This window comes from Chiloscyllium plagiosum, chromosome 5 (assembly GCF_004010195.1).
Source record: "Chiloscyllium plagiosum isolate BGI_BamShark_2017 chromosome 5, ASM401019v2, whole genome shotgun sequence".
Classification (NCBI taxonomy): Eukaryota; Metazoa; Chordata; class Chondrichthyes; order Orectolobiformes; family Hemiscylliidae; genus Chiloscyllium; species Chiloscyllium plagiosum.
Window position 1 is genome coordinate 17962145 of NC_057714.1, and position 21896 is coordinate 17984040.

The window sequence follows — 21896 nt, forward strand, 5'->3', positions numbered from 1 at the left end:
TTTCTGGTGCATGAATGCGTAGCAGTGTCATTTCTTCCTTTCACCCAGGACTGGAAAGTTTATTTGACTTTGTTTCCAAAATCCACCCTCCCTGTTCAGTGTCCATCGCTAATTTTTCCTTTTGTTTTTGTCTCTGGGGTTCCTGGTGTTTCATTGTCAAGGAAGACTTCAATAAAACAAACAATTTCATGGCACACCCACTTTTTCATCTTAATTGCTTGCTCATTAATATCCTATTTACTTGCATTTACTTTGTTAGCAATGTTGGCAATGTAGCGCACACAAGCAAATGCATTAATGTTTCAAATCCCATGGCAAATATACTTCACCTGCGAGCACAGACTTATTTTCAAAATCTACTCTACTGCACTATTACTACTTTGTGAGCAATGATCAGAGCAAAATGCAGAGTAAATTGCAGTTTACTGGGTTAGTGGGAAACCGAGCCTACTGGTGTGTGCAAAGCCTTCTGATCCAGTGAACAATTGATGAGGGCCACCTACAAATCTTGCTCCACTGAGTGCTCCCTCTTGTTTTTCTTGTACAAAAAAAAGTGTTGAAAATGTAATACTCGCAGCACTAAATTGTCAAATGCAATTAGTTTCTAGCATCACACCCACAATCTTGTTATGCAGGCACCCTCTTGACGACTGTCTCTGCGGAGTTTGCATGTTCTGTGTGTTTCCTGAGTGCTCCAGTTTCTTCCCACAGTCCAGAGATGTGCAGGTTAGGTGGATTGGCAATGCTAAATTGCCCAGTGTCCAAGAGTGTGCATGCTAGGTGGGTTAGCCATGGGAAATGCAGGAATAAAGTAGAGGGATGGGTCTGGGTGGACTGCTCTTCAGAGGGTTGGTGTGGATTCAAGGCCAAATGGCCAGTTTTTACACTGTAGGGATTCAATGATTTAAGATTTCAGCAATAGTATGTGGCTTCTTTGAGTTTGCTACAAAGCTGAGCTTCCAGGTAACTAGCCTCTTGAGCTTTAAACATGCACCCGCTCAGACGTGTCTCCTCTTGATGCTCTCATCTCTCAAGTTCTTGACTGACTTTGCCATCTATAAATCTGTAGATTCACCTGTAAATGGCATCTTAGTCTACTTGCAACCATTGCAATGTTTGCCAATTCCACTCTTCAGATCAGACATAACAGGGAAGAGGCAAGTGGCATCTTCTTTCCATAAGAATCCAAAGATTAGTTAGCGCTCATTATACTGTCTCTGAAGATTTGCTTTTGTTTCGTTGACTGAATTAGCAGAGAAATTGCTTCTGGTGACGAGAAACTTGTCCATTTCTTCTTATAGTTATGTCACTGAATGAAATGTTAGATTCTAACAAAATTCCAAAAGTATTCTCATTAATATCAGTGTTAATGTGGTTGTGTGTCCTGGCAGATAGACCTGTTCAACAGTTGTTTCAAGAGGCTCTGAAGGAGGTCGGAAGTATAGATGTAGCCTTGATACCAAGGTCAAGTGATGCTGCTTCCTGGCAATGTCATGGCACACTGGTAGAAAACTGCTGCTCTAGCTTACTGATCAGTATTTACTATAATCCCACGTCACTTCTTGATAGAACTCTGCCCAATTTTCCCAGTTTCTTTGTCAGCTTTGTATTTCTTCAATTGAGGATTCCCTTTCGTTATGACTGACAGCACCTTTGACCTTGTTTACTCCATTTCCTAGTTTATAGCATTCACTCCCTCCCTCTCCCCTTCAGAAGAATGGTAATATTCACCTTGTCCTCAACCTCCACCTCACCTAGCACCAGCTTTCGTGTTTGAAAGGTCACCTTGTACCATTCCACATCTCTAGCTTATTGTCACCACCAAGAATATCGTTCTACTTTTAAGCCTCCAAAGGATCTGTTTCCACAGTGGCTCTTCATTTCACTCAGCCAGCATCCCAACAGCTGCTTGTCAGGAGATGCAATGTTTATCCTTGCATCTCTTCCATTGCCACTAATTTAACTTGCCTGGTTTTGTCCTTTTTTTAAATGGACCGAGCAGCCCAGTTCTGTCTGCAATGTCGAGTTGAACCAGTATTTTGGTTATACATCTGAATTGACCAGCTACCCCCATTTGGCCTGTATCTCTGAATCCTTCCTATTCATATATCCATCCAGATGTCTTTTAAATGTTGTAATTATACCAGCCTCCACCATGTGCTCTGGCAGCTCGTTCATAGTGCACCACCATGTGCATGAATGAAACGGTTATGCCTCTGGTCCTAAAGTCTTTCCCCTCTCACCTTTTAAACCTATGCCTTCTAGTTTTGGACTCTCTTCTCTCTCCCCCCCCCCTCCCCCCCCTCCCCCCCCCCCCCCCCCGCGAGACAAAAGACTTTGGCAATTCACCCTATCCATACCCCTCATGATTGTATAACCTCTTTAAGCTCAGCCTCTGACGTTCCGGGGAAGAAGTTCCAGTCTATTTACATCTCCCAGTAGCTCAAAACTTCCAATCCTAGCAACATCCTTGTAAGTCTTTTCTTGTAAATCCTTTCAAATTAGAACATAGTACAGGCCCTCTTGCCCTCTGTTGTGCTGACCTTTTATCCTACTCTAAGATCAAACTAGCCTACATGTTCTTCATTTTTACTGTTATCCATGTGCCTATCCAAGAGTTGCTTAAATGTCCATAATGTATCTGACTGTACTACCACTGCTGGCAGAACATTCCACTCATTCTCTGTGTAAAGAACCTACCACTAACGTCTCCCCTAAACCTTCCTCCAATCACTTAAAATTATGTTCCTGCATGATAGCCATTTCTGCCCTGGGAAAAAGTCTCTGGCTATCCACTCTGTCTGTGCCTCTCATCATTTTGTACACCCCTGTCAAGTCACCTCTCACCCTTCTTTGCTCCAATGAGAAAAGCCCTAGCTCCCCCAACCTTTCTTCATAAAACATGCCTTCCAGTCCAGGCAGCATCTTGGTAAATCGTCTCTGCACCCTCTCTAAAACTTCTACGTCCTTCCTACAATGAGACAACTAGAACTGAATGCAATATTCCAAGCGTGGTCTAGTCTGAGCTTTATAGAGCTATAGCATAATCTTAAACACAATCCCCAACTAATGAAAGCCAACACACCATACGCCTTCTATGGACATGGACCCCAAGTTCCCTCTGTGCCTCTACACTGCCAAGAATCCTGCCTTTAGCCCTGTAATCTGCGCACTCATTCAATCTTCCAAAGCTAATCACTTCACACTTTTTTCCAGGTTGAACTCCATTTGCCGCTTCACAGCCCCTTTCTGCATCCTGTCAATGTCCCATTGCAACCTACAATAGCCCTCCAGACTATCCACAACTCATCCGCAAATTTACTAACCTGTGCTTCACTTCCTCATGAGATTAGATTAGATTAGATTCCCTACAGTATGGAAACAGGCCCTTCAGCCCAACAAGTCCACATCAACCCTCCGAAGAGTAACCCACCCAGACCCATTTCCCTCTGACTAATGCACCTAACACTGGGCAATTTTGCATGGCCAATCTACCTGATCAGCACATCTTTGGACTGTGGGAGGAAACCGGAGGGAACCCACACAAACACTAGGAGAATGTGCAAACTCCATGCAGTCACGTGAGGCTGGAATTGAACCTGGGTCCCTGGCGCTGTGAGGCTGCAGTGCTAACCACTGAGCCACCGTGCCGCCCATCTAAGTCATTTATAAAAATCACAAAGAGTAGAGGTCCCAAAATAGATCCCTGTGGAAGACCACTGGTCACAGAGCTACAGGCTGAATGCTTTCCATCTACTGCCACCCTCTGTCTTCTGTGGACCAGCCAATCTTGTATCCAGACAGCCAAATTTTCCTGTATCTCATGCCCCCTTACTTTCTGAATGAGTCATCATGGGGAACCTTATCAAATGCCTTGCTAAAATCCAGATACACTACGTCTTCTGCTCTACCTTCAATGTGTTTTCTCACATCCTCAAAGGATTCAATAAGGCTTGTGAGGCATGACTTGCCTCACCAAGTTGAACAACACTTTTCAGCAGGGACAACAGAATGGAATACAGTATTTCAAAAGTGGCCCAACCAATGTCTTGTGCCGCCATAACATGACATCCCAACTCCTACGCTCGATGCACTAATCACTGAAGGGGTGTGTACCAAACACTGCCTTCACCACTGTCTACCTGCGACTCCACTTTCAAGGAACTATGCACTTGCACCCCTACGTCCCTTTGTTTGGCAGTACTCCCCAGGGTCAAAAAGTGTGGCTCTGGAAAAGCATAGCAGGTCAGTCAGCATCTGAAGAGCAGGAGAGTCAATGTTTTAGGTATGCCTGTTGACACTCCTGCTTCTCGTTTGCTGCTAACTTGCTGTGCTTTTTCCAGCGCGCCACTTTTCGATTCTGACTCTCCAGCATCTGTAGTCCTCACTTTCTCCTGTTTGCTGAAAACACTCCGGAGGACCTTACTATTAAGTGTATAAGTCCTGCCCTGATTTACCTTTCCAAAATACAATCCCTCACATTTATCTCAATTAAATTCCCGCCTCAGGCGACTGTGTGGAGTTTGCACATTCTCCCCGTATCTGCGTGGGTTTCCTCCGGGTGCACCGGTTTCCTCCCACAGTCCAAAGATGTGCAGGTCAGGTGAATTGGCCATGCTAAATTGCACGTAGTGTTAGGTAAGGGGTAAATGTAGGGGTATGGGTGGATTGCGCTTCGGCGGGGCGGTGTGGACTTGTTGGGCCGAAGGGCCTGTTTCCACACTGTAATGTAATCTAATCTAAAGTCTGTCTGCCACTCCTTGGCCCATTGTAACCTAAGGTAACCTTCACTATCCAAGAAACTATCAATTTTGGTGTCACCTGCATACTTACTAACCATTCCTATATTCACATCCAAACCATTTTATATAAATAATGAAACAGTGGATGCAGCACCAATCCTTGTGGCACACCACAGGTCACAGGCCTCCAGTCTGAAAAACAGCCCTACTCCATCACCCCCTCTCCTACCTTCAAGCCAATTTTGTATCTATTGGTTAGCTCTTTCTGGATTCCATGTGATCTGGCCTTGCTTCCTTTAACTCAATTTCGTTAAAAGCGATCAAGTATCATCAAAAAAGTAAGCAATTGATGAATTACTAATTGCAGGTGGTGATGGAACAATAAAACAAACTTGATATCACATTTCAAAACATCTGATTGTAAATTATTTGAAGTATACATTGTTTTAGAGAGAAATATACAAGCATTTAGCTGTGGTCTTGCTAGTCCGTGGGGAAAACCATGCTTAGTGTGCTGGCATTTTGTACACTTGGTGTGTCAGTTATGTTAACGATGTGCTAATTTGTGCATGTTACTTATCTATTTAAATACTTGAAATAATATTTTACCCGTATGTTGTCTGGCTTTGCATTTTAATCAAATAACTTAGAAATAAGGAGCAGGAGTATGCTATTCAATCCATCAAGCCTGCTCTGCCATTCATTATGATCACTGCTGTTGAAGGGAGTTGGACACAAGTCTTCAGTGTGAATAGGTTGTAACAAGATAGTCTTTGTTCAAGCTTGGGAGAGCCCTTTGAGTCCAGCTCTAAGTCATACTGCTTTTATACATTTTCACCTCAGTGGTGACATGCAGCATTGGTATATAAAAACTGTCAGTCATTCACTGCAAAACCAGAATGCAGTTCATTTTCTTGCGAGGTGCTAAGTCCTCTAATTTTAACCAGACTTCCACTCCCATGTTAGCTTCAAGGCTTATCTATCATCATCATCTATTCCTAACATCCAATGATTAATACTTGCGTGACGATCCATATCTATTCCTGTGACCTCCGAACCTTATATAACTATTGAGTATTCCCTATTATGGATATGCGGTTACTCTACCTGAACTGCACCTGAACTATACATCTTTGTATAGATGTATTTCGCTCTTAGCTCTACCCCCTACTGCTCATCCAGACCTATTCTTACCTCTGTTCTATAGTATTTTAATCTTTTCTTGCCATCTTTCTTCTCCCCTTTCACATTCTCTTATCCTCCTTGCCCATATTCGGCCCAAATCTTGGCCATGCTTAAGCAAGTAAATAATTACTGGAGGCATTTTATTATAATGTGGGAACAATATTTGCCCTTCTAGTACTGTTCTCCTAACCTCCTTCTTAAACTGCCTCTTAATTATCCTGATAAGTATTAAATGCTACTATCATGAGATGCAATCCAAAATCATTTGTATTTAAGCATTAAAGCCCTGGCCCAAAATCCTTGTTCTCGCAATGCTTTATCAGCATTATTGACTTTATTTTCTTGGTGTGTTTGCTTCATTGAGAGTTATTTCCTTAGCCTTCTTTATAATTTGTGTCCTGCCCATTGTCAGATGTAGGAGTGGAGGTAATTCAGTGGCCACATGACGTAGCAGACAGAGAACTGTATCAGTACGTTGGATTGTAAGGTCTACCTCAATCTTGCCAGTTCGGGTAAAGTTTATGTTGATAGCATGATCCAAAGTTGTTAATGGCTATATTGTAGTCCTACAGAGGGCGTTGCTTCTGTCCCTGCTGTAACTCACATCAGAATATAATCTGCCCAATAAGGGCATACTGCAGAAAAGACATTATTCAAAGGCAAAATTGACAACAAGCAATTCTCATATGTAACAAAACATGAACCATATGTTTTTACCTAGTTATTACTTCTGGACATGCCTGGTGTTCTACTACTGATGAATTTCGTATAGATCAATTCCTTTCTTAGTGTCATTTGTAACAGTCAAGTGAGTTGATGGATTACTGAATGATCTCTGTGTACCCTCTTAATACTTGCCAAAACTGTGAACTTTCCTCAGGGATGGACCATCTCATCACCATGTCCGGGAATTAGCTAATGTTAAACTCCTGAGATGGTAGAAAGGCATCTTTCACCTATCCATTCTTAATTATTTGTCTGTCACCCAATTGAGAGCTTGATGCATGTCTAGTTACAAGTTACTACTGATAATGGTGAATAACCAACTAAGATTAGTAATACATGTTCAGTTTTCTGCTCTTCCTTGGAGATTGTTGGATACTCTCCTCTTGAAATAACCAGTTGTCATAGGTAAAAATTCTCAAATGTTTACCTGAGGAGTAGTGACAGTTATATTCTGGTTGCTGAGAATAAGTGCATGACTGCATTGATTTGAAGTTTAGCTTACGTTTTTAACATTAAGATGTTGATAGCTTTATCTTAATTATATTTCATTTTCAAGCCTTAGCACCACAAGCCAATTACAACATGACATTGTCAGTAAGTCACGTGACTTGAACACTGTTTGTCTCACAATCCTATTAGCAACAGAAACAAAGTTAACTGTTACACAATATTAAATCAATCAGATAAGCAGTTTTCTTGTATTTTTAACTGTTATACGACATTGGCTTAATCATGCTGTTTTATATCCCCATAGTGATGTGTTCTGGAAATGTTTCAAAAACTTAATAGCTTCTAGGGTCAGTTGAGAGAATTCCTGTCCTAGTTGACTAATTTGTTTGATCTTGATTGCTCATACTTGTTTATATTTTTGGTTGTAGTCACTGTATCTGAGAGTCAAGCTCCCCAATATCAAAAGTATATTAATTATTGCTATTCCAGAGGCAGATTCAGCACTGTCTAATTTGAACCAGCCTCTCATTTTCTTACTCTTTACTGTCTTCTCCAAGGACTGTAAGAAATAGATGAATTTGAGAAGCTGAGTTTAAAAATTGTTTGGGTTAACACTATTTAAGTATTTCAATGTTTCTCAAAGGTTAAAAATTGTGCAGAGGGATGGAAGAGAATGTATTTTTTTTGCCATGTTGTGGACTGCATTGGCACCTGTCACTTGTGTTCTGGTTTTTGCACATCATTCATGGAATTGGGGCTAATCTTCTCACTCATTTTCCCTAAAATACCATGGTTAATCTTCTGAAACATTTACTTTGATTCTTATGGTTAATATAAATATGTATTGGCAGCTTTTTACTGTACAGTTTCATCCAGTTCAGAAGCAACCATTTTACTTGACATTGTCCTAGAATTTGCTTCCAAAACTCCAGCTTGTATTTTCTTCAAGAAAACCATTTTTCAATACAGCTTCTGCTTTAGGCCAGACAGAGAAACAAAGAAGGGGATAAAGTTTAATATTCTTCTAGTGAGCTTGTTTGCAGGGAGAAAGATTAGGTAAGATTCGTCTTTTAGTGAGAGCTGTAATGCAAGCAGAATGAAAGTTTTTGTATCAAAGTAAAATTGCACGCATACTTATTCATTTTAGAATGAATGTATAGTAAAGGTGCTCATGACGTGAACCGCTTTATGCATTACACAACTGAAATTTCATAGAACTATCTAAGCTTTAAATTTTAAAATGTTTGGTTGGAAATTGTCGTTGCTGCTTAGTGGTCCAGTGTTTAACATTAAATTCTGGTCTGAGTTTATATTTGACCTCCTGTTTTGTTTTATATTTAAGAGGCATTTGATACATTTTTGGAAATTCTCCTTTTACAGTAGCATGTTCTGTAATCTGTTCTGAAGTTTGCAGTTTTAGTTTCATGAAGTTTTATATTAAATTAGTTTTGTTCAGTAGATACTGCTTTCCATGATTCCAAAATTCCCATAATCTAGATCAGTTGATTGAGTGCAATAAAATGAAAAATGTTACTAAAGCTGCAAAGGATTAACATGCCATGCCATGTTTTGAATCTGAGTCTAATGAATCTTTTATTTCATGGGATGTGGGTATTACCATGGCAGTGTTTTAGCTTCCATCTCTCACTGCGCTTGAGAAGGTGGTGATCAACCACTTGAACCATTGCAGTCCTTTATGTGTCGATAGACTCACTATGCTGTCATGGAATTTCAAAATTTTGATTTACAGTGAAGGATCAATGCTATATTTCCAACTTGATAGTTTGAGCATTGGAATCAAACTTGCATGGAGCCACTACCAATTGCACCTACTGTCCATGATCTTTATGTTCAAGGACTAGTTTTTTAAGATTTAAGAATGGTCTCAACCTACTAGATTATCATCAATTTCATTTGATTCACTTATTCTGGCCTTAACGATTTGGATTCCTGTGAAGTGATAAAGGATGCCATTACACATTAAAACGCTAAAAATTTCCGATCTCTTGTTATTGCAAGAGGACTGAGGCAGATAAAGGAGAAGCCCCACTATTACCTTTTGGTTTCTCCTAAGTAAACCAGTTCCATCACTTCTTTGGAAGTAATAGGAATAAATTCAATTATTTTCCTCAAGTTGATGTATGAAGTGTATCTAGAATTCTTTGCCACCTCTGTTCAAGGAATGCACCAGCACTGTTGGTTCAAGTAGATAAAACAACTGAAATGGATAGAAATAGAAGCAACTTACTGTTCTGTAGGTGCTAGCAATTTGAAAGAAAAAGGTATTGGAGAAACCAGCGGGTCTGTTAGGACCTGTGGAGCAAGAAACGACATTAACGTTTCAAGTCCAATGTGACAGTTCAGAACTAAAGTTGATTGTGCAAGTTCTCTGGTTTCACAACTGTTGGATTCTAAAATGCATCATTTGCTTGAAAATTGTGGTCTTTGACATATTTATATTTTGTGTTTTTGTAGGACATTGGATTTTATGCTGAAAGTGATAATGAGAGCTATGTGGTTTGCGGGTGGCTTTCATTGGATGACTATAAAAGGGCGTCGTGCTTTGCCAAAAGAAGCACCTATAATAACATTAGCACCACATTCTTCATATTTTGATGCAATTCCTGTTACCATGACCATGGCTTCCATTGTAATGAAGGCAGAAAGCAAAGACATTCCTATATGGGGAAGTAAGTAATTCTTTACTGAACATGATATAATGGATGTAAAATTACAAAAATTGGTCACAATGCAAATACTGCAAGACTCTACTGTACGGACCGTGTACTCACCATTTACTAAATCATTGACAAATATGTTAAATCTGTTTCATGTTAATTGATTTTTGGGCATTTAAAGCTGAGTCGTAAGGAGAATTGGAAAGCCAGAACTTGTTTCTGAAGTGTCATTGCTAAATTTATATTACTGCTGCCCTCTAGTTACGTGATTGTTACAAATCACTAGTTCAGTTTTTTTCCCACTGATCACCAGTAACAACAGCATAATGTTTGAACACGTTCTATTGTGAGATTCAATCTACGCACAAATCTATTCACTCCAGCATTACAATTTTGGTGAACATTTTAGAATGTGTATTGATTTTTGTTTGTAAATAAGAAGTTGTAATGCAACCATTTTAGTCAAGAGTCTTCAAGTTATTTCAAAATGACTATTTATGACAAGATTCCCACGAGTGCTTTAACATTGAAGATTTTACAACCAGGCATGCACATCTTTTATTTAGTAGAAATATTTTTGGCTTGGAAGTATCCAAAAGGCACTTGAAATTGCTAACATCTTCTTGGTGTTGCTAAATAAACTAAGTTACACTGTTGTGACAGTATTAATCAATTTTCTTCCCTGTGCTGATTTGTAGCCTGAACAGACAATGCAATTCTTATTGAATATTAAGCTTTTGGAATATTTAGCAATATAACCTTGCAGAATGCTTAAAAATTAATACTCATCCTGAGGTTCAGGTCATGTTAGGAAGCGGTTTGAGTGTTATGGTCTTGTGTTATGGTACTTCTCAGCAGCTTAAGATCTGAATTTCAGTCATTTAGATAGCCACTTTATTTGTTCTTCAGTTGGCTTGTTTCAGTGTTGTATCCTTTTATAATCAGTGTTTTTAATACATAATTGTGTGTATATTGTAAAAGTCTAATGCATGCAATACAGTTTGTAGGTAGTGTGGAAGTAGGTCATTTTAGGGTGGTATTGAATTGAATTTATTGTCACGTGTACTGAGGCACAGTGAAAAGCATTTTCTTGCGAGCAATTCAAGCAGATCACAGTTAACTGGCACAGGTAAGTAAATAAGTAAACAGCGGCAAAAACAAAAACACAGGTACAGGCAAATGTTAAGAATTTGAGACTCCATTCAGTATTCTAACAACAGTAGCGTAGAAACTGTTTTGAAACCGGCTGGTGGGTATGTTCAGGCTTCTGTACCGTCTCCCCGATGGCAGAGGTTGGTTTTTAAAAAAAAGCATTGCCATGGTGGGATGGATCTTTGAGAATGCTGGCAGCCTTTCCTTGACAACAGGCCTGGTGATGGATTCTATAGATGAGGTTGGCCTTTATGATTGTCTGGGCAGAGTTCACCACTTTCCTGTAATCATCTCCAATCTTGAATGGTACAGTTACCATACCAGGTAGTGATACATCCAGGAGAAAGTGAGGACTGCAGATGCTGGAGATCAGAGCTGAAAATGTGTTGCTGGAAAAGCACAGCAGGTCAGACAGCATCCAAGGAGCAGGAGAATCGATGTTTTGGGCATGAGCCCTTCTTCAGGAATTCCTGAAGAAGGGCTCATGCCCAAAACATCGATTCTCCTGCTCCTTGAGTGATACATCCAGACAGAATGCGCTCTCTGGTGCACCTATAAACATTGGCAACAAGATTCGCCGTGATGCCAAGTTTTCTCAGCTGCCTGAGGAAGAGGAAACATTGGGTCTTTGGAGCCAGTGCATCCACGAGAGTCCAAGAAAGCTTGTTTATGACCACTTCCAGGAGCTTGGCACTCTCCACTCTTTCCACCTCTGTACTGTTCATGTGTAGGGGGGGCATGCGTAACATCCCGTAAAAGTCAGTAATGTGTTCCTTGGTTTTGCTGGCATTGAGAGCTAGGTTGTTTTCGGTGCACAGTTTTTCCCCATCTTCCTCCTCCCATCTGTAGTCTGTTTCGTCACCATCTGAGATTTGACCATCTATGGTAGTGTCATCAGCGAACATGTAAATGGCATTAGTATGGTATTTGGCAATGCAGTCATGGGTATACAGCGAATACAGTAGGGGGGGCTGAGTATGCACCCCTTGGGGGGTCGAGTGTTGAGTGTTGGTGAGGATGAAATATTGTCCCCAGTCTTCACTGATTATGGCCTGTGGGTCAGGAAACTGAGAATCCATTTTGGAGAGTGGGGCTTAGTCCAAGATTACCAAGTCTAGTAATCAGTCTCTAGGGGATAATAGTATTGAAGGCTGAACTGTAGTCTAATAACTCTAGTCTCAAAAAGTGCTAATAAGGCTGAACTTATTAACAGCTATTCCCACCACCCGCAAAAAGATGCCGCTACCAGACAAATATTCCCCTCCCTTCACTTGTCAGTTTTCCACAGGGACCATTCCCTCTGGGACACCTTGGTCCACTCCTCCTTCACTCCCAATACTGCCCTATACCCCACGTTACCTTCCATGTAATTGTGGAAGATCAAACACCTGCCCATTTATTTCCTCCCTCTTTACTATCCAATGCTATTGACTCATCTTTCAGGTGAAGCATCATTTTACTTGCACTTCACTCAATGTGTTTTACATATGCTGCTCACAATGTGGTCTCCTCTCTACTGGAGAAATGAAACAGTCTGGGCAACTCTTTTGCAGAACATCTATGTTCTATCTGCAAAAATGACCAAATTTGCCATTTCCTGCTACTTAAATACACAACCATGTTTTTTGGCCAGCATCTCTGTCTCAGGCTTGCTGCAGTGCTCCAGCGAAGCTCTGTGCAAGCTGAAGGGCAGCATCTCCTTTTCTGCTTTGGGGACCTTGCAGTCTTCAGGGCACACTACCTAGTTCAATAATTTTGGGGCTCGAGGGTCTTTTCCATATTCTTACCCCAACCCCTATACACCAGGCCTTGTCATCACATGGGCTGCTACCACAATCCGGCTGTTGTCAACTACCAGTGGTCCCCATTAGTAGCTACAGGATTCTCTCAGGCTGACCTTTACCTGTTCTCTTTTGACTCCATCTCTACCTGTTGTTTGCTTGTCCAACACCCCACATATTGCAATACCTGAGTATTTCCTGCAATTTTTTTTTTCCTGATTTCCAGCATCTGCACTCTTTTTTTGTTTTATTTAACTTATGTATCACTGACCATTTGTTTTTTCCAGGTTTGATTCTGCTATGTGCAATGCTTGGAAACCATATTTTCTTTACCTTGCCTTATTGCAGAAGATCAGAAATTGATTCCTGCAAGTTAAATAGGACCTATTAAAATCGAAGGATTACACAATTGCAAGCTTGCATACATTGTTGCAAAGTTGACTCCAATAGATAGGTTACGTTTATTCAATTACTATATTTTTCTAATACATCAATACAAGGGCCTAGATGTGGTCATGATTCCTTGAAGAGGGAGTGTACCATCATTATCTAGTTAACTTCAGAAGTCTGGGTCTGAAACTAAATTGACACCCCTCCGCCTTGAAGCTGTAACTCTGAATCATTAGTTATTGTCTTCACCTAGCTTGTAATTCCATGGTGTATTTCTTGTCACATGATGTTAGAGTGCCAAGATTGGCTGTACTTAAGCAGACTGTAATATCCAATAGTGCTAATCACAATCATGAAATGTTTCCCAAACAATCCTACAAATGCTGTCTGAGGAAGATAATTGCAAAGACAAATATTTGTCAAGAAATTTATCTTCCTCTGTCTTAAGTGAGAGACTCCTTAATTTTAAACTATCCCCTAGTGAGAGAATCCCCCATGAAAGAAAATATCCTCTCAGCATCAATGTTGTCAAATCTGTTCAAAATGTTATGTTTCAATGTGGTGATCTCATCTTCCGTACTGCAATAACTATAAAACCCAAATACTCAAATAGACCTTGAGAACTGGCCTGGTGAACTGTCTCAGAACTGGTTCATTTCAAGTATACCCTTGAGTTCAGAGACTAGAGGTGGGATCAAACCAATATTCAGTATGACCTTACTTGCTGTACCTCCATTTATTTTTTATATTTGCAAAGATAACCAGATTCCTCTTCACTGCAGTTTTGTGCAATGACCCCCTCCATTTCAATAACATTCTGCTTTTCTGTTCTCTATACCTAAGTAAGACAACCTCCTTTCCTGCAATATACTTCACCTGCCCAGTTTTTGTTCACTTACTCAGCCATCACCCTTTTTAGTAGCCTTTTCATATCCTTCCCTCAATTTGCTTTCCTACCCATACTTATTTCATCAAATTTGGCTCATTTCTTCAAGTGATTAATGTATACATTCTCCATCTGTGAAGCTTCAGCATGGATCCTCCTGGTGCACCACTGGGTAACGTTTGCCAATCTGGGAATGATCCATGTATCCCAATTCTGTATTGGTTAGTGATTCTTCCTTCCAAACTAATCTATCTCCCCCCCCACATCTTTTGTGCAGTCACTAGTTGCATCTACTTTGGAAATTAAATCTATTAAGCCTACTGGTAGCATGATCAAATTTTATGGTTAAATCTGTGAAGAACTTTAAAGTTGCTAAACAAAAATCTCCCTTTACAAAATGATGTTGATTCTATTTCAACTGTGATGTTCTAAAAGTCCCTCCTCAACAATGGATTCTATCATTCTACCAATGGCAGATGAGTCACTTGCTGCAGTTTCCTGTCTTCCTCCTTTCTTCAATAGATGTTATATTTGCAGGTTTTCAATCCTCTGGGATCTTTACAGATTCTAGACAATTAATTCTAGAAATTACAATCTATGCATCTTCACTCTGATCAGTTCTTTTAGAGCCACAGGATGCAGGCTATCAGATCCAGGAGACAACTTTTGGTTCTGTTAGTTTTCCTATTGTGATTATTTGAGGTTCATAGTTTCCTTTTGCCACCTGCTTTTCTGACATTCCTGGGAGTTATTTCTAAAATATGTTGTTGTATCTGTGAATCCAGATACAAAATACTTTTTCACATCTCTGCCCGTTACTCGCTTTCTATTAATTCCCAGTCTTGCTTTCTAAAGGGCCACATTCTATTTAGCAACTTACTTTCTTTTAATATACTAGTATAAGCTCTTACTGGCTATTTTTATACTCCATTTCTTTGTTTTATTGATTTTCCACCATCTCTCTCCCTATCAATCTTATCCAAGTTTTCCTGTATGCTTATCTCCTCCACACCCTTCATCTTCCTCTTTCTTGTTCTCTTGCGCATTCTTGACTTGATGGATCTATACTTTGAGAAAGCACACATACTAAAACTTTGCATTTAGCTTTGAGAATGCGCCAACAGTAGCAAGTTATTTATGTAGGCTACCTTCATACACAAACATCTCCTGACACTTTACTAAGGCATCATGGAATCCATGTGCATTTTCTATAAGTCACCTTCCATTTTCTGAAATGTAAAGGTTCCATATCATGGTCACTTTGACTGTTACTGTCAAAGCAGTAAGTATATAGGGTGGGAAGGATGCCCAGTGGTGTTGCAGTGTTTAGGATGTGTTCGGATGATGGGTGAAAGTGGTATGGAGAGCAGGTCATGGGAGACAGGACAAGTAGGTTGGGTCCTGGGGATGAGGATGTGACTGGTTGCTGAGCAAGAAAAAGAGAGCTGATGGCAGGGATTTTGGATCTTGGAACTGTTGCTTGGAACAGGTGCTATTTGTTTTTCTCCTCTTCTAGGGCACACTTGTTTTCTCAATCCACTCACAATAAGCTAGCTGCCTCCCTCTTTGTATCCGGCAGTTGAGGTGCCATCAGACCTGCCTTGGGCACCTCCCCCCCCCCATAGCAAGTGACTTAAATTGGCTAACTGTCAGAAGAGCAAGTAGGGGTCACATACACTACTAAACTTGAATTAAAAGTGACAATTTAAAACAAAACTATCTTATGAAACTTCACAGCCATAACATTATTAAGGGGCCTGTTTTTGTAACTTTGAATTCATGTTAAAGGGAAGTTTTCATATAATTGCCATATTGTAATTAAAACATCTAATACATGGTATTGGTTTTTTCCTAGATAATTACCTATGATTTTGAGGAAGTTATTTTAATCTAAACATTATATTTGATATAAATAGAATAAAACAATAAACACAAGTGCTTGAAGTCCCAATTGTCAAATACTGACTTTTAAAAGTCAGTATTTGACAATTCTGACTTTTAAAATACTGGAATTTGATTTACATGCTGTTAATGAATTGGGTCTATTACACCAGTTGGACATTCAGGAGTCCTTGAATTACACTGTTAATTGCTTGTTGCTCTGATCTTCAAATGTTTTGTTTTCCCTCATCTGTTCTGTCAAGGGGTTCTCATCTTGATTGACCTGTTAGCCAGATAAATTCATTATTTCATGTCAAATGAACTATAACAGTGGATTAAGGAGGTGAAAGATTTCAAGGCCTTTTTTTTTCAAGGCTCTCTTCTCAACCAGCAGAGGTTTCACTTTCACCTTGCTCTTTCCACTGAGTCACCTCAGCCTCCAGGTCTCAACCCATTGTCTTTTTTCTGCAACAAGTGTGACAAAACTGCAGCTATGGGTCTCATGAACTTGGCAATATTTAACATAATTGACTGCTAAAATCCAAACTATCATCCTGGTCGGTCTGTCTGTGTGTCTCAGTCGGTCGGTCGGTCTGTGTGTCTCGGTCGGTCTGTGTGTGTCTTATTGACAGTGCTACCTTATTACCTTCTCCTTCCCTCGTGCCTTTCTGAAAGGTTAAACATCCCTGAAAATCAAGTTCCTTTGAAGTGTATAAGGAAAGTAGGAAGAAACTTAAGGAATTAGAGGGGCTAACAAAGGGTCCTGAAAAGTCATTAGCAAACAGAAGTAAGGAAATAAATTTGACTGATTTGATAAATTTAATTAATTAAGCAAAAGCATAGCAAAGGAAAGGGTTGTCTCAGTCGAGAAAGGAGGGAAACTGTGTGGAGCCAGGAGAGGTAGGTGAGGGCCTAAACAAATACTTTTTGCTTGGAAATTGGAGGACAATCTTAGGGAAGGGAGTTTTGAATTTCTAAGTCAAGTTGCTATTGAAAAGGAGATGGTGTTGTGTGTTTTAAACAGTACTAAGATTGGTAAGTCCCAGAATCTTGATGGGATCTATCCCAGAATATTGAGGGAGGCAAGGGAAATTGATGGAGGATTGACTGACATCTTTGTGTCCTCTTTGGCCACAGGTAAGGTTGCAGAGGACGAGAGAATTAACTGTCATCCCATTCTTTACGAAGGGTAGCAGGGATAATTGAGGAAATTACTGGCCTGTGATCCTCACATTAGGGAAATTATTGGAAAAGATTTTCAGGGACAACTGTATGTATTTAGAAGCAAATGCATATATTAGCAATAGACAAATAGTTTTGTATGGTGGAGTTCGTGCCTTGCTAACTTGATTTTTTTGAGGAGGTGACAAAGAGGGGTGAAGAGGAAAAGCGGTTGATGTCTACATGGACTTCAGTAAAGCCTTTGACTAGACCCCTCTTCATGAAGTGCCGGTGTTGGACTGGGATGGATAAAGTAACTAGCCTGACTCAAGATTGGAATACAGACAGACTCTGAACTCACACCTTTTAATACATTATCTGAGCTGAGATGTCACCTTTTTTTTAATAAAACCTTATCTTGAGAATTTGATGTAAAAGAAGTTCTGGAATTTACATATTAATGAATAGAAAGCTGCAACCCTTTGTAAAAGATGAAAGACTTAACACCAATCTAGGTTTATTTAATGTATTGTTTTAATTGCATGGTACTGATCTTTTGTAAATTCTGTGCCTTATCTTGCCCCAGTAGTTAGCTGATGAAGGAGCAGCGCTCTGAAAATTAGTACTTCCAAATAACCTGCTTTTGTGATTTTTAACCAAGTCCCCCATGACAGACCGGTACAAAAGGTGAAGTTACATAGTATTAGGGGTGAGCTGGCATGATGGATGCAGAACTGTCCTAATCTTAGGAGACGGAGGGTAGCAGTTTGAAGATGCTTTTTGGGATGGAACGTTGTGACTAGTGGTGTTCCAGTGATCAGTGCTGGGACCCCTCCTGTTCATGGTTTACATAAATAATTTGGAGGAATACATGGCCTGTCTAATTAGTCAGTTTGTGGACGATACAAAGATCGGTGCAGTTGTGGATAGTGGGGAGGATTATCAGAGGATATAGCAGAATATAGATCACTTGGAGGCATGGGCAGAAAAATGGCAGATGGAGTTTAATCTGGACAAATGAGTTGGTGCATTTTGCAAGGTCAAGAATGGCAGAAGTCTTAGGAGGATTAATATGTCATGGGATGTGGATGTGCAGGTCCACAGATAAGGTAGTAAGAAAGGCCTGCAGCATGCTTTGGTTTTTTGTAAGTGGCATTGTGTATAAGGATAGACAAGTTATGCTGTAGCTTTATAGAACTTTAGTTTGGCCACACTTGCATACATTTCTGGTCACCACATTACCAGAAGGATGTGGATGCTTTGGAGATGATACCAAAAGAGCCATGAAGAATGGTTGGAAAAACTAGGTTTATTTTCACTGGAATGCAGGAGGTTGAGGGTTACCTGAATGACATGGATTAAGTGGAAAGTATGAGGTGTTTTCCCAGGGTGGAGGGGTCAATTGCGAGGTTCAAAGTGCAGAAGGGGAGTTTGAGATGTGTGAGGAAAGTTTTTTTTTTAGAAACAGAAAAGATGGTGAGTGCCAGAAACACACTGCCAGAGGTGGTAGCGTGAAAGCAGACACAACTGCAGCATTCAAGAAGGACCTGAATGTTTAAGAATAGGAGGGGAGTAGCAGGATGTGGATTCTATAAGTGAAAACAGTTTTAGCATGGAAGGGCCAAAGAGCCTGTTCTTATGCTGTATTGTTCTTTGTTCCTCGTTTTGATTTCCTTGTAACCATGTCTCTAATGGTTGTGAGAATGCAACAATTTACCTTGATTTGTGTTGTCTGTTTGTGTACCTGATCCCAAATACTTTGTGCATTAAAATACAGGAATCAGAGTGTTTGAAGACACTTTGACAAGTGCATGAATGGGAAAAGTTTGGAGAGATATGGGCCAGGAGTGGGCAGATGGGACTAGTTTAATTTGGGATTATGTTCAGCACTGGCTGGTTGGGCAGAGGCTCTAATTCAGTGCTCTGTGACTCTTTGGCAAAACCTTTAGACTTGCCTGTTTGCTGTTTTTAATCTTCCTAAGTTCTCTTTGTACTGTGACTTAGATTAACCTCCTGACTGTGTTTTTGTATTTTACTGTCCTTTTATCACTCGTAGCTTTTTCCCTTGTTACCCTGCTTAGGTTCCCCTGCCGTTCTAGTTTAACCCTTCCCAACCATAGTAGCAAAGACACACCCTTCGAGATCAGTCCTGCTCCTGCCCAGGCATAACGTGTCCAGTTTGTACTGCTCCCACCTCTCCCAGAGCTAGTCCCATTGTCACAGGAATCTGGAACCCTCCCCTTTGCACCATGTTTCCAACCACGTGTTCATCTCATATATCCTGCTATTTTTACTGATTTGCATGAGGCACTTCTCCAAACTAATCTTGTACCTAAAATCCCTTGTCCCTTGATCCTTTCTTGTAAATCCGTGTACACACTCCGAAGGATCCACCATCCTTTGCAAAATGTGGTGACCAGAATTGATTCTGGTCTGAACATTCCAGATTTTAAATCAAAACCAATATCATAGAATTGCATTTAATATGACCATTCAACTGATGAAGTTGTAAGCAGTTCGGCCTGTTGAGTCTCTGCTGCGCTCAAGCCTTCCAGCCAATCTCACCGAAACACACACAGCCGGTGAAACTAGCAGGTCTGGTAGCGTTTGTGGAGAGAAAACAGGGTTTGCGTTTTGAGTCCACTGCTTCGTTGGAACTGATAGAAGATAGGAAAAATTTATATTAATTTTGAAGACAAGGTTGGGGTGGGGTGAGTGGAGGTGATTGCGGAGAGTGGAAAGGAGTCTAGAGAGAAATATAGGGAAACGTTGGGGCTAGTGATAGATCAGGCCAGAAGAGAAGCTTATTGATTAAGTAATGATGAGAGCTGCGAAATAGGAGAGACTGGGTTGCATACGCTAAAAGCAAACCGTTTCATAATTGGACCAGTTGTGGGAATGGGTACAAAACACAAAATGTGGGAATCGGGCTCTAATGTTGTTGTTTAGTTCTAGAGGTTGCAGTGCAGGATTCCCAAGTAGAAAATGGGATGCTGTTCTTTGAGCTTGTGCTGAGGCTCACTGGGACAACGTAGAGGCCTGCAACAGAAATGTTGGTAAGGAACTGGAAATTCAGGGTCATTTTTATGGACAGAACATAGGTGTTCTGCAAAGCACTCAGTCTGTGTTTTGTCTCCCCATGTAGAGCAGAATGCACTGTGAACACTGAATATAGATTAGATTGAATGAAGTACATTGCTTCACCTGGAAGGTATGTCTGGGGTCTTGGATAGTGAGGACGGAAGAGGTAAATGGGCAGATGATACATCATCTGCGATTGCATGGGGGTGTGTTGGAAATGGAAGAGGAGTACACCAGCGTGGCCCGGAAGGAGCATTCCCAGTGGAAGTCTAACAAAGGTTGTGGAAAATGAATGGCTGTAGCATCTAGCTGGGGTTGATGGAAATGCCCGCTTAGATGCGGAGGTTGGTGGGAAAGTAAATGAGGACCAGGGGGCCCTATCGTTGTGGGAGGGTGAGCACAGATTGCAGGAGATCGGTCAGACGCAGCTGAAGGCCATTTTGATTGTCTGTGGTAGGGAATCCTCAGTTGGGAGACAAAGGTGTACGTTTGAGGCCCCCTTGCAGAAGGTGGTATTATCAGAACAGATGTGACGAATATGGAAAAAACTGAGAGAATGGGATGGAGCAGAGTGAGAGGATGTGTAACTCTTAACTCTGGGAGTTGGTAGATCTGTAATGGATATCAGTGGCCAACCTATCCCTAGAAATGGAGGTGTTCAGGAACAAATGAGGAATCTGAGGTGGACCGGGTGAGAGTGAAAGCAGACTGGAATTTGGAAGAGAAACTGAATTTTTTCCAGTTTTGAATGAGGGGGAAGTAGCACCAATTATGTTATTGACGTACCAAAGAAAGGATTGTGAGGTGGAGCCTGAATCAGACAGGACAGCAAATGTTCCATGTACCCCACAGAGGCAAGCAAACTGTAGCCCAAATGGGTACCCATGGCCACACCTTTGACCTGAAGAAAGTGAAGAGTTGAATAAGTTGCTCCAAGTGAGGATGAGCTCAGCCTGGCAGAGGAGGGTAGTGGTAGGTGGGGGTCAATTCAGGCCTTTTGTCCAGGAAGAAATGGAGAGCCCAAAGACCATCTTGATGCAGTACAGAAGTGTAAAGGGGTTGCATGTCCATGGTGAAGATGAGGTGGCTGCTGCCCACAAAATGGAAATGTTTGAAACCGGCATAAAGCATTAAAAAAGGTTATAAGTGAGGGAGAACTGGACAAGGGGAGAAAAATACCACTTTTTCCTAGCTGCTATCAGTTCTGATCAAGAGTCACTGGACTCCGTGTTAACTGTACTTGCCCTCCACATACTGCCAGATATGCTGGGTTTTGCCAGCAATTTCTGCTTTTGTTTCAGATTTCCAGTGTCCGCAGTTCTATTTTAGCTAACTTCATTTCCCCATAATCTGCAAATCTTCATGATAATTAATCCATTCCCATTTGAAAGCCCTCCACACACTGCATTTCAGATCGTAATAACTACCTGCATTTTTTTTCTCCGTGTTGTCTCTAGTTCTTTAGCCTGTTATTTAGAATTGGAATCTTGTGTCTCCACTCATTTGCCAGCAGGAGCAGATTCTCCCTACTATTTTGTGCAGGCTCTTGATGATTTTGAATCATACTACAAAATCTCATCCTTCACTTAAAGCATTTAATGAAGATTTAATTAGCTGTGGAGGGAAGAAAACTGTCAGGGACAAAAGGGATAGTTTTTGTTGCAATTATATAGGATGTCGCTTGTGATTCTGAGATTGAGAGTCTAAATGGTAAACATGATTTGGAGATGCCAGTGTTGGACTGGGGTATGCAAAGTTTAAAAATCTCACAACACCAGGTTAT

General features: G+C 40.7%; 1 protein-coding gene across 3 annotated transcripts in view; it reads left to right on the top strand.

The window, feature by feature from the left end:
- LOC122549735 (lysophosphatidylcholine acyltransferase 1-like) overlaps positions 1-21896 on the top strand; it is a 157660-nt gene that overhangs the window by 45886 nt on the left and 89878 nt on the right. For all 3 annotated transcript variants that reach the window (XM_043689659.1, XM_043689657.1, XM_043689658.1), the window contains exon 3: positions 9579-9793. In XM_043689659.1, the coding sequence (XP_043545594.1) occupies positions 9579-9793 (215 nt within the window). The remainder of the gene's footprint in view (positions 1-9578; positions 9794-21896) is intronic.